The sequence below is a fragment of the Balaenoptera ricei genome, chromosome 5 (assembly GCF_028023285.1).
Source record: "Balaenoptera ricei isolate mBalRic1 chromosome 5, mBalRic1.hap2, whole genome shotgun sequence".
Classification (NCBI taxonomy): domain Eukaryota; kingdom Metazoa; phylum Chordata; class Mammalia; order Artiodactyla; family Balaenopteridae; genus Balaenoptera; species Balaenoptera ricei.
In genome coordinates this window covers 141,636,062-141,648,231 of record NC_082643.1, presented here as the reverse complement: position 1 = coordinate 141,648,231, position 12,170 = coordinate 141,636,062, and the positions used below count along the sequence as shown (strand labels likewise).

The window sequence follows — 12,170 nt, the reverse complement described above, 5'->3', positions numbered from 1 at the left end:
TTGTCATTCTCAGATGATATGAATGTGTTTGTACAAAGTCCAAAAGAATCTGTAGCTGACAGGTACCAGCTTGAATTGTTTTTTTAAGTTGATCCATTGATGGATTTGGCTGCGTTGGGTCTTAGTTGCGGCCTGCGGGATCTTTGTTGTGGTGAGTGGGCTCTTCATTGTGGAGCACGGGCTTCTCTCTAGTTGTGGTATGTGGGGGCTCAGTAGTTGTGGCATGTGGGCTTAGTTGCCCCGTAGCATGTAGGATCTTAGCTCCCCAGCCAGGGATTGAACCCGCGTCTCCTGCATTGGAAGGTGGATTCTTAACCACTGGACCACCAAGGAAGTCCCCAATTTTTTTTTTTTTAAATATGTATTTATTTACTTACTGACTTATTTATTTATTTATTTGGCTGTGTCGGGTCTTAGTTGCGGCACACAGGATCTTCGTTGTGGCATGCAGGATCTATTGTTGCAGCGTGCAGGCTCAGTAGTTGTCGCACGCAGTCTCTCTAGTTGTGGTGCATAGGCTCTAGAGCGCGTGGGCTTAGTTGCCCCACGGCATGTGGGATCCAGCTCCCCAACCAGGGATCAAACCCGCATCCCCTGCATTGGAAGGAGGATTCTTAACCCCTGCACCACCAGGGAGGTCCCTAAATTACTTGAATTATTAACACAGTTTGCCCTGAAGCTGGATTCTGGGGAGCAGGGGATAGAATAGGGGCATTTCTTGGATGTAGGCAAAGCTTTGGAGGAATATTTTCCCAAGGTAGACCTGCAGGGTTCACACACCTTAAAATCATGCATGACCTTATAAACAAAGATTATCAAACACCCAAGACCTAGGAACAACAGTAAAAATCTAGAAATGAAAAATAGAATTATTAAAGTCAAGACCTCAATAGATAGATAGCTGATAAACAGATTAGACACTGCTGAAGAGGGAATTAATGAACTGGAAGATATAGCTGGAAAATGTACCCAGAATGTACCAAGATACAAGGAAAATAGAAAATGTGAAAGAGGGCTGAAGAGACACGGAGGAGTGGCTAAGTCTGACATACATCTAATGGAAGCCCCTCTGAGAGAGAATGGAGACCACAGAAAAGCAGGATTTAAAGAGATACGATGCCTGAGGATTTTGCAGAACTAGTGGGAGATTTGAATCTACAAATTCAAAAGCACAACATATACCAGTAGGATAAACAAACAAAAATCCATTTCTAGACATAGCATATGAAATCAGAGACCATGGAGTGATATTTATTTTACAGTGTTGAAAGAAGATTGTCAGTCTATAATTATGTATCCCACAAAACTGTTCTTTCCCATAATAAAGAAAAACTGTAGGAGCTTGCTACAAAGAGACCTGTTTTAAAAGGAAACATCTAAAATTATACTTTAAGAAAAAGGAAATCGGGAATTCCCTGGTGGTCCAGTGGTTAGGATTCCATGCTTCCACTGCAGGAGGCATGGGTTTGATCCCTGGTCGGGGAATTAAGATCTTGCAAGCTGCGCAGCGTGGCCCCCCCCCAAAAAAAAAGAAGAAAGAAAAGAAAAAGGAAATTGACCTCAGAAGATCACTCTAACGTACACAGGAAGGAATGAAAAACAGCCTGATAAATCTAGGTAAATGTCTAACTGACATTATGTTTGAAAGAACCCCAGTACTGAACAACAGTAGTATGTCAGTTAGGTGTGAAATAATCAGAGCTGAGTATCCTGAAGTCCTTCTATTGTTCAGGTAGTTAACATTCAGACTTTAAGCTAAACGGGCAGGACACAATTTCAAGAGCAAGCATTAAAAGAATAGAAATAGGGTGTATAAATTGCTAATCAGTAGAAGGAAAAAAAATCAAAACAAAAAGAGAAAAAAATATAAATGCAGAGAAAGTACAACAAACAAATTTTAAAAAGATGATAGACACTAGTCCAGTTGTGTCAGTAACCATGATAGGCAGTAAGCAGACAAAAGTAGTTTGTCAGGTTGTGTTAAATTTTTTAAATATATATATACACACACACTTACACACACACACACACACACACACATATGTATATATTACTGTTTACAAGAACATACCTAAACTATAATGAAAAGAAAGGTGGAAATAAAGAGAAAGGAAAAAGGAAACTGTTACAGTTGTTACTCTCAGACGAAGTATATTTTAACACAAGGGATAGATGAAGTTTGCTAGATAATGATAAAATGTTCAATTTGTCAGGAAGAAACAGGAATTTTAAACACAAGTACTTAATGAAATAGCCTCAAGATACAAAAAGCAATTTGGGCTTCACAGAGAATCAAACAAATCCACCATCCTGGTGGGAGATCTCAGACCATTTCTCTGCATCCTGATTGGCTTGAGCAGCCCCAGCCCCCCTGTGAAGATGTGGAAGATCAACACAGCTTGACTGGCAAGCTTAGTCTAACGGATGTAGGTGAAACCCTGCATCCAAGAAACAGAGAGCTGAGTTCTTACACACACGGGGACATCCACAGAAACGGGATCTGTGCTGGGCCACAGAAAGCAAGGTTCAGACATGTCAAAGAAGGATGTATAATTTGTGTTCTCTGACCACAACATGTTGAAGTTGCATGTTTACAATAGGTACATTTTAAGTCCCTAAATATTTGGAAATCTGGAATTATGTAAGTTTAAATAACTCCTGGGTCAAGTACAAAACCACAGTGGACATTTAAAAATATATAGAACTAAAAGATAAGGAAAATATTGCATGTGAAAACCTGTGGAATGCAGAAAAGGTTTTGCTCATGGGTGTGGAGAAAAGGGACCCCTCCTACACTGTTGGTGGGAATGTAAATTGGTACAGCAACTATGGAGAGCAGTATGGAGGTTCCTCAAAAAACTAAAAATAGAGCTACCATATGACCCAGCAATCCCACTGCTGGGCATATATCTGGAAAAAACTATAATTCAAAAAGATACATGCACCCTTATGTTCGTAATGGCACTGTTCACAATAGCCAAGACATGGAAACAACCTAAATGTCCATCGACAGATGAATGGATAAAGAAGATGTGGTACATATACACGATGGAATATTACTCAGCCATAAAACAGAACGAAATAATGCCATTTGCAGCAACATGGATGCAACTGGAGATTATCATACTAAGTCAAGTAAGTCAGACAGAGAAAGACAAATACCATATGATATCACTTATATGTGGAATCTAAAATATGACACAAATGAACTTATCTACGAAACAGAAACAGACTCACAGACATAGAGCACAGACTTGTGGTTGCCAAGGGGCAGAGGAGGGAGGGGAGGGATGGAGTGGGAGTTTGGGGTTAGCAGATGTAAGCTATTATATAGAGAATGGATAAACAACTAAGGTTCTACTGTAGAACACAGGGAACTATATTGAATACCCTATGATAAACCACAGTGGAAAAGAATATATATATATATACATACACACACACACACACACACACACACATATATACATATGTATATAAAACTGTGTCACTTTGCTCTACAGCAGAAATTAACACCACATAATAAATCAACTGTACTTCAAGAAAATTTTAAAAAAAAAGGTTTGCCTTTGGGAGCACTTCCACTGAAGCCTTAAATGCTGGAGTTAAGTACTAAAAACCTGAAAATTAATGAGTTTAGGATTTAATTTGAGAAATTAGGAAAACAGCAATAGAATAAACTCAAAGAAAGTGAAACAAAGGAGATAATACATAAGAGCAATAATGAAATAGGAAACAAAGAGAAGATCATCAAAGCCAAAATTTGATTCTTTGAAAACATTAAATAAATAAACCTTTGAGAGACACTAGTCAAGAAAAGTAGAAAAAAGACACCCAAAATACCATAATTAGATGGAAGAAGAAACAGAACGTTGATAATTATCAAAGTTGGATGGTGGCTCTGTTCATTTTACCATTCTCTGCTTTTGGGTGTGTTTGAAATTCTCTGTAATATAAAGGGTTTCTTTGATTTTGTGAGCACGTAAGTGAAAAGGAGGACATAACTCCAGAGACTGGGAGCAACTTTACAACAATTAACTTTAAAACTTAAATAAGACACAAAATTAACCCAATAGAAAAATAGCGTGAATGGTCCAGTAACTGTTAGAGTAAAGCAGCAGTTCTAAGTCTTCCCAGTGAGAAAACTACATTCTGACAGTTTCACAGAGAATTGTCCAAGACTTTCGAAGAAAGATTATTCGGTCTTGTAGATTCTACCAGAGAATTGAAATGAGACAGCACAGGAGCGTGCTCCCCACTTTATGAGAGAAGTAAAATGTTGATACCAAAATCTGCCAAAAACAATACCAGAAAAAAATGGGAAATGACACATTTGTTTCTCTCATGAATATTAGGTGCAAAAATCATCACGAAAATATTCACATGCTAAATCCAACAGTGGTACAGTATTTTCAAAGAGCAGCATGTTACCAAACCGGCTTACCCCAGGATTGAATGCAAGGAGTTTCTGATGTTAGGAAATCCGCAGTGTTATCTGGCACATTAACATGGTAAAGAAGAGCCATGTGATCATTTCAGTGAGTTCAGAAAAAAACCTTTGCTAAAATCTTAGCACCCATTTATAACTAATTTTTTTAAAATAATAAGCAATAGAAGAAAATATCTTTAACCTTAAAAAAGGAATTTACCAAAAGAGGAAGAGAAAGAAGAGAAAAGAAAGCTACATGAAACGTTTTCCAAAATGGGAAAGATGTGGAAGCACGTGCAAAAAAATGCTGCCCTCTTATTTCCTCTTCTGGTCAACCCTAAACCGTGGTTCCTGGCGAGCACTGTAAGACAAGAAATTAAAGGCATAAGACATGGAAAGGAGGAAGTAAAATTTCATTTTACAGATGATCTAATCGTCTACGTAGGAAATTACGGAAGAAAACATAGGACAGTTTAGCAAGAGCCTGGCTGTAGGATAAGTGTACAGAAGTGATTTATTTTTCTCTACACCATCAATAATTCCAAAATGTAGTTTACGTGAAGACAGCATTTATCACAGCAGCAAGATCTGTGCAGTATCCATGAATCTAGTAGGAGTTGCACAAGACTCGTGCACAGAAGGCGATGAGACTTCACAGAAGAGCTTTGAAGGACCCAGGTCACACAGGTTCTTCGTGTTTATTCGTAGAAGAATTAGTGCCTTTGAGCTCAGTGAATTTTAACAAAGTGAGCACATCCAGGTAACCACCACCCGGCCAAGGTGTGCATTATCAGCACCCAGAAGCCTACTTCATATGTCCCCAGTCATTACCAGCACCCCCAAAGTAAAGATGATCTTTCACCATACATTAGTTTTGCATATTTTTGAACTTCATATAAATGGAACTACACAGCAAAAAAAAAAAAAAAAAACATTAGTACCTTTAAGCTCTCCAGCTTCCGCAAGTTTATCTGTGGATTTAAAACCCAAGAAGGGTTTTGTGGAACTTAACACAGTGTTTCTAAAACTTGTTGGGATGGACACATTGTGATACTGTCAAAGGAGAAGTGTTATAGCAACAAAAAGGAACAAACCAGAGCAATCTGCAACACAGATGCATCTTACAAACTGAATGTTAACAGAGACAGAATGCTCAAGAATGTACGCGATATCCAATTTATATAAACTTAAAATTAGGCAAAACTAAAGTACATTGTTTAATATGCCTACTATTAAGTCCAGCAGCTCTACTGCTGGGGTCTGCCCAAAAGCCCAAGAGAAAGCAGAGTGATGCCTGCACAACGACTCGTTCCTGAATGTTCCTAGAAGTCTTATTTGTAGCCCAAAACTGGGGTCAACCCAGAGGTCCACACAGATGAGCAGATAAACAGAACGGTGCCCTGTCCATCCAGTGGACGCTGCTGCAGCACACGGGCAGCCCTCAGAGGCGGCGCGCTTGGTGCGAGAAGCGGAGGCGCCACTGACGCGAAATCCCGGAGCACACGGGTTCATCCGTGGGGACAGACCAAGAGGTCGCTGTTTGCCTGGGGCCAGAGCGGCAAGGAGACTTGGGGTTTCGTGGAAACGGTCTGTGTCTTGGTTGAGGTGATGGTTTCCCAGACGTATATGTTTGTCAGCACTGTGAGCTCTACACTGACTGCAATTTGCTGGACATAAATTATACCTAAATAAAGTGTGTTTTTAGAAGTGAAGTATGTTGTTCAGGGATGCGTACGTAGGCGTTAAGACTTTAAAGAAAGACACGGAAGTGATCAACGTAAAAAGCCAGAATGGTGATTACTTCTGAGGAGAGGAAGCGCCAGGCAGGTGCTTGACTCACCCCCAGCGTGACTCGGGTGATCCACGGTATTTGCTTTATAATGATTCTTTATGTTATACATTTGTTTTATTCACCCTGCTATATATGTGTTACATTGACCCAAAAAAGAAAAAAACTGTAAAGGATCGCTAATATCCTCCTGGAAGAATAGGAAGAATAAGGAAGGCTCCTTTTCCTGCCCATTGTAAAGACTTGGAAAGTCCTGGTTATTAAAATATGGTGACATTGGTGCCCAGAAACAGGCCTGTACGAACACTGAGCTTTGGTGTGTGACAGAAGATGGGTTGGCTGATCCCTGTGGGAATGAAGGCGTGTTCATAAACGGAGCTGTGCAAGTGTGCTTTCCCTGCACCACACCACACTCAGGGTCAACTTCAGATGGGTAAGAGTTTAAGTGTCATATGCAAACCTTTTAATTTCGAGCATAGGGAAAGATTGCTTAGAAACACCAACCATAAAATAAAAGATTGATAAATTAAGCTACATCAAAATCAACAATTTGCTTTAAAGAAAGTGAGAAAACAGTATTTGCAGCACATCACAAAGGATTAGTATCAAGATGTGTAAACATTACAGACCATTAAGGAAAGACAGACCTGTTGACAAGTGGGCAACTGAAACAGTCGATGTCACAGAAAACCTGTGGCCAGTTAACCGCGGGGGCCTCAGCCCGACTGGCACTGGGGAGCAGCTGGGCCCGACCCCCTCCGCGGGCGAGGAGCAGCAGGTCAGGTCAGACCACCTTGGAGAAGAGCTTGGCGGCTCTTGTAAAGTTGCAACGGCCAAGTTGTGCATCCCACATACTCCAGCAAACAGTCCCACCGTGCCTGTGGCCTCGCGGAGGAATCGCATGAACGTACTGTTGAATGAAAGGAGCAACATGAAAACATACAGTGCAGTTCTGTTACTCTGTGTTTAGAAATCAACATGAGGGACTTCCCTGGCGGTCCAGTGGGTAAAGAATCCGCCTTACAATGCAGGGGACGTGGATTCGATCCCTGGTCGGAGAACTGAGATCCCACATGCCGCGGGGCGGCTAAGCCCACGTGCCACAACTACTGAGCTTGCACGCCTCAACTAGAGAGCCCGTGTGGTGCAACTACAGAGCCCACGTGCCCTGGAACCCGTGCGCCACAACAAAAGATTGCGTGCCTCAACGAAGATCCTGCGTGCCGCAACAAAGACCTGACACAGCCTTCATTCATTCATTCATTCATTCATTCATTAAATGTTAAAAAAAGAAAAAAAGAAATCATCACGAGCCACCGTCGAGTTGTGAAACTACAAAGAACCATGAGGATTGCTGATTACAAAGGCTGGGACGGTGGCTCCCTGCTTGGGAGGGCACAGCATGGCGCCCAGGGTTGGCAGTGTTGGGTTTCTTGACCTGGGGGGTGGGTACCCAGGCTTTTGCGTTATAGTTACCTGTACTCGTGTGTTTTGTACACGTGTAGGTACGTATGCGTGACCCAGTCCACAGTTGGCAGTACGGAGGCCTGATGGGAGGTGGTGTCCAGAGTGGAGCCAGTGTGTGGGGGGGGACGCAGAGCAGGTCGCCTGGGCCCCGTGGAGACCTTGCTTGGTTTGGGCTGCAGCTCTTCTCTGAGCGGCTTGGAGCAGGGCCGTGGTTGGTGCTTCCGAGCGTTCTGGCTGCGGCGTGAAGGGTGGGGACACACGTGTGCTGATGCAGAGACAGTGGAGGAGGAGGTGGAAGCTTCCAGAAGGTTTAAAGGGTAACACCACTAGGACTTGGGGTTGGCCAGCTGTGTCCAGGGAAAGAGAGTTTGGATCCTGGGAGACGGTGCAGCCCTTCGCCGAGGGGCAGGGTGGCCGGGGGCTTCGTCTACCTGGACACAGTCCTCCAGGCACACAGCACCGACGACTGGTTCAGCGATTTAACCACAGCTGAAGCAAAAACACTTCATTTCACCTGCTGAACGAGTGACAACAATACCATTTTCTAGTTTAATTCAAATTCCTGCTACCCACGTTAGTGCTGGAAGGGTGAGAATTTCAGAAATAGGCAAAAGTAAAGGCTTTTGAAAGAAAATGTTCTTTCCTTCATTGAATACGGAACTCGGCCATCATTGCCTGGGGAGCAGGGGGCAGCACGCAGGTGGTGTTCCAGAGCCGGCCTGCGAGGCTGCACTCGACCTGCCCCTGAGGGCGGGCGCGGGGGCGAGGGGGGCGGGCAGTGTTGTAACTGTGTCTCATACAAACTCTTGTTTCACATCACACTCACTGTGACCTTGTGGATAAATGAGGGCAGGCTGGTGGCCATGGGCAGAGCCTGGCTGGGACGGGCAGCTTCCTGAAGAACGAGAGAAAAGGACACAAAGCCCCAGAGATGTCCAGGGTGCTGGCCAGTGTCCTGAAGGTGGGACCCTGTTCCTCCGGCAGCAAGGCGTGGGGAGACGGTGGACGCCAGCGGGGTCCCGCACACTGAACCCCAGACGGTGCTGGGCTTCGCCAGCTGCATCCCGGGTGTGGGCCTCTTCCTCCCGTGACCGTTGGCTTCCTTTCTTCGCAGGTTCTGTTTGGATTCCGCTAGGCAGACCCGACAGAGACTGTCCATCAACTGGTCCAATTTCAGCTTGAAAAAAGCCACCTTTGCTGCCCACTGAACAAGGACCGCCTGGAGAGGGACGCGCGGGCGGTGGGCCGGGCCCGGAGCTGCCGTGCCTGCCCCGGGCTGTGCGGGTGGGCCGCCGCACCCGAGCCCCCTCCCGACCGAGAACTTGCTGCTCGACCCGCATTGTTAGCTCGTGTGCGTGTAGTCTGTGAGTGAGCCGCCTTGACCGTAGCTCTGCCGTCGGATCGGAACAGTAGCTCTGCCACCTTCTCCACCGCCGCGGCCTCGGAGGCCTGGGCCGCGGCCGGACGGGTTCGCATCCCCACGTGGCCCGTTGCCTCTGTGTCTCGCCCTGTCCCGCCGTCTGTCCTGCCGGGGTGCCGCTGCGCTCAGCTCTCTGTGCCCTGCGTCCCACCCGAGGCGGCCGGGCAGGGCAGGGCTCTCCGTTCTCCTCCACAATCTACTGTTTAAGAGTGTACACGTCGCGCTGTCCGTGTCTGATCCCCCTGACTTGTAGCCAGCTTGTGTAAGATCCCTTGCAGAATGAGAAAGTTCAAAAACAAAACACCACCCAGTACTCACACCGTCAAGTCTGTTAGAGTGTTCGGCTGTATTAACACGGAGGCCTGCCTGGCTACTTTTTTAACATATTGTTAAGTAATATTAAAATCATGTCTTTCTTTTTGAAAGATGGAATACATTAGTACAGCAGGAGGCCTCGTCTGGTTGCTTTGTGATGGGCTGCGGCGGGGAGGGGGCGGGCGAGCTGATGGCTGTGCCCCCGAGGGGACCCCGGGCCCCGGCCCTGGAGCACCTCTAGGGTCACCGGTGGCGGCGGCGGCTCTCGATTCCTGGTGCCCTCACCATCCTCCATCCAGCAGGTCACCCGGGCCTTCGCATGCCCAGGACAGAGCCCAGCCAGGGACTCAGCGCTGTCGGTGGTCCACAGTGGTAAGTGCCAAGAGGACAGCAGGGGTGTGGAGAAGGGGCTGGGGGGGCCCAGCAGAGGGGAGTGGGGAGTGGGCTGGGCTTCCATATGGCCTTGCAGGCAGGTGCCCCCACCCAGTCTCGGGGGTGGGGGGAGGGTGATCTCCAACACAGCAGTGAAGAACTACAAATATTTAATTGGGTATAAGCTGGCAACAGTGTGCTAATAGTATTTAAAGTGAAGGAAAGGAATCCCCGTGTGGTCCCTTTGTTCTGAGCTCTGTCACCAGTCTGCAGAAAGCGGGCGTGGCGCTGCCGCCTGGCTGCAGCCTAGCTTCCACTCGCCCCCTAGGACCCTCCGTAGCTCCCACTGCTCCCAGCCTCTTGGTAGAGCTGCTGCTGTGCACACACGAGGATGTGGCTTGTCCCTGAGTGAAGGGGGAGCGGCGAGGGCCCGCTTCTGTGTGGAGACCGTGCCCGGCCTGGCTCTTAGCCTGAGAGAGGGTGAGTGGGACTGGCCTGCGGAATTATTCTGACAGCTGGACCCACAGGGCTTCCCGACAGACGGGATGCAGGTAGGAGGATGAGAGGGGGCAAGGAGGACCGCAAGGCCGTGGTCTGAGTACTGGGAAGGATGGGCTGCGCTCCCTGGAGGGGTCCGGTCTGCACTGCCCATCAGGCGCCTGGTGAAATGTTCATGAACCTGTGTAGACGGGACCAGGGTTCGAGCCCCGGAACCAGGCATCAAGAGCAGGTGAGGATGAGGGCAGCCTGGAGGCCGCGGGGGGCAGGGAGAGACTGGCCACGTGGCTCTGATGCTGAGGTGACCTTGGCCGGCGCCCAGTGGAAGCTGGTTTACAGGAGGGGGGGGAGGGGCAGCAGGCAGAGGGGCTTTGGGGTCAAGAGGCCGGCTTGTTTTTCTGGGTGATGGGGTGATCCAGCAAAGGAAGAAACTGAGGCCAGGCTGTGACCGCGCCAGAGGGTGTCCTCGGGAGGGGCAGAGATCCCCCCCCCCACGTTCCCCCGGGACCCCAAGCCCAGGGCTGGGCTCATCCCCCACTGGCTGAGGCAGGGCACTTGGTGAGAGCACAGGCAGGGCCAGGGAGCAAAGCCTGGGACGAGTCCAGGCTGGACCCCTAAGGGGAGCTGCCCGCTCGGGCCCCGAGACCCACCTGTGCCCATCCCTGTTCTCCCGGCGAACAGTCTTGAGGCTGTGCGGGGGCCGAGCCACCTGTAGGCCTCCGCTTCCTCGTCTGCCCTGTGGGCCGTGCTGGCTGCTGAGACCTACAGGTTCCCCGCTGTGAGGTGAGCCGTGGTGAGGGGCGCCCTGTGTGCCCCAGCACTGAGCACCACCCACCGCACCACACGCGGCTCCTGAGGGGCCCCAGCCGCCTCCCACCCCACCCCGCACGTGGGCCTGCCGTCCACACCTGGTTCCGAGTCTGCACACTTGGCCCCTCAGGCCTCCCGGCCTCTCTCCTTGCTGGGAACGCGCTTCCCGAGTTCCCTGGAAATCCCACCCAACCTGCAAGACCCAACCCTAATGTTCCTTCAGATCATTCCTCAAGCGGGCATCTCAGGAACAAAAAAGAGGATGGATTCAGGCCCCGGGAGGCTCAGGCCCTAGTCCAGGGTTCTGGTGACTTGTTACTGTGGTCTAGGTGTGAGCCAGGTCCTCAGCCCAGTCCGTACATGACAGATGGGGACACCAGAGCCCCAGGCGAGCCCCTCAGATTCCCGATGAGGTCACTCCCCGACCTGGGGTCAGCCTCTGGGGGAGCCTCTTCAGATCACGTTGATAAATAATCTTACGATGAAATAACGTAACAGTAGCTAAAAAAACAGCAAAATGTTCTTTTATTGAAGTTTGCCTACATACTCATGCCATTAAAAAATCAAAATGTTATGGTACCAGAAAGGATTGATACTTCTCAATTTCATTACTATATTTTTTAAAAGGAAAAGAAAAAACTTAACCCACAGTTCATACTGTTTTAAACACAAATAAAACCTCCAAGTCATCACACAGAATGACCGAATGGAAGTGACTCTCTGCTGCTGCATCTTGACAATCACAGGCGGTCACTGTCCGTTTTGGATCCACTACTAAACGTTAAGAGTAAACAGCACTGCGGGGTGGGAGACACGAAGCCCGGAAGGAGATTTCAGACAGCTCTGGACTGTGAAGAACTTACTGTCAAGGCAAGTCACGTAGCTGAGTGTGTGGAGCCAGCTGGGTCCTGGGAGCCCCGGCTTGTCGTCCGTGGAGAACGCGGTGTCGTCTGGAGAGTGAGAACCATGTGCCTGGACTTTTAACCTCAGCAGCAGCGTCTGTGGGGGAAGAGTGGCTGCAGAAACCGTCCTCCTGCTGTTGACAGTTGTGAAACCAAGGAAGTGTTTTT

General features: G+C 47.8%; 1 protein-coding gene across 3 annotated transcripts in view; it reads left to right on the top strand.

Moving 5' to 3' along the window:
- The window catches only part of FAM193A (family with sequence similarity 193 member A), a 173,475-nt gene extending 163,923 nt beyond the window's left edge, over positions 1–9,552 (top strand). For all 3 annotated transcript variants that reach the window (XM_059923728.1, XM_059923727.1, XM_059923729.1), the window contains one exon: positions 8,800–9,552. In XM_059923728.1, coding sequence (XP_059779711.1) covers positions 8,800–8,893 — 94 coding nt within the window. In that variant the 3' untranslated portion in view covers positions 8,894–9,552. The remainder of the gene's footprint in view (positions 1–8,799) is intronic.
- Positions 9,553–12,170: the final 2,618 nt, after the last annotated feature.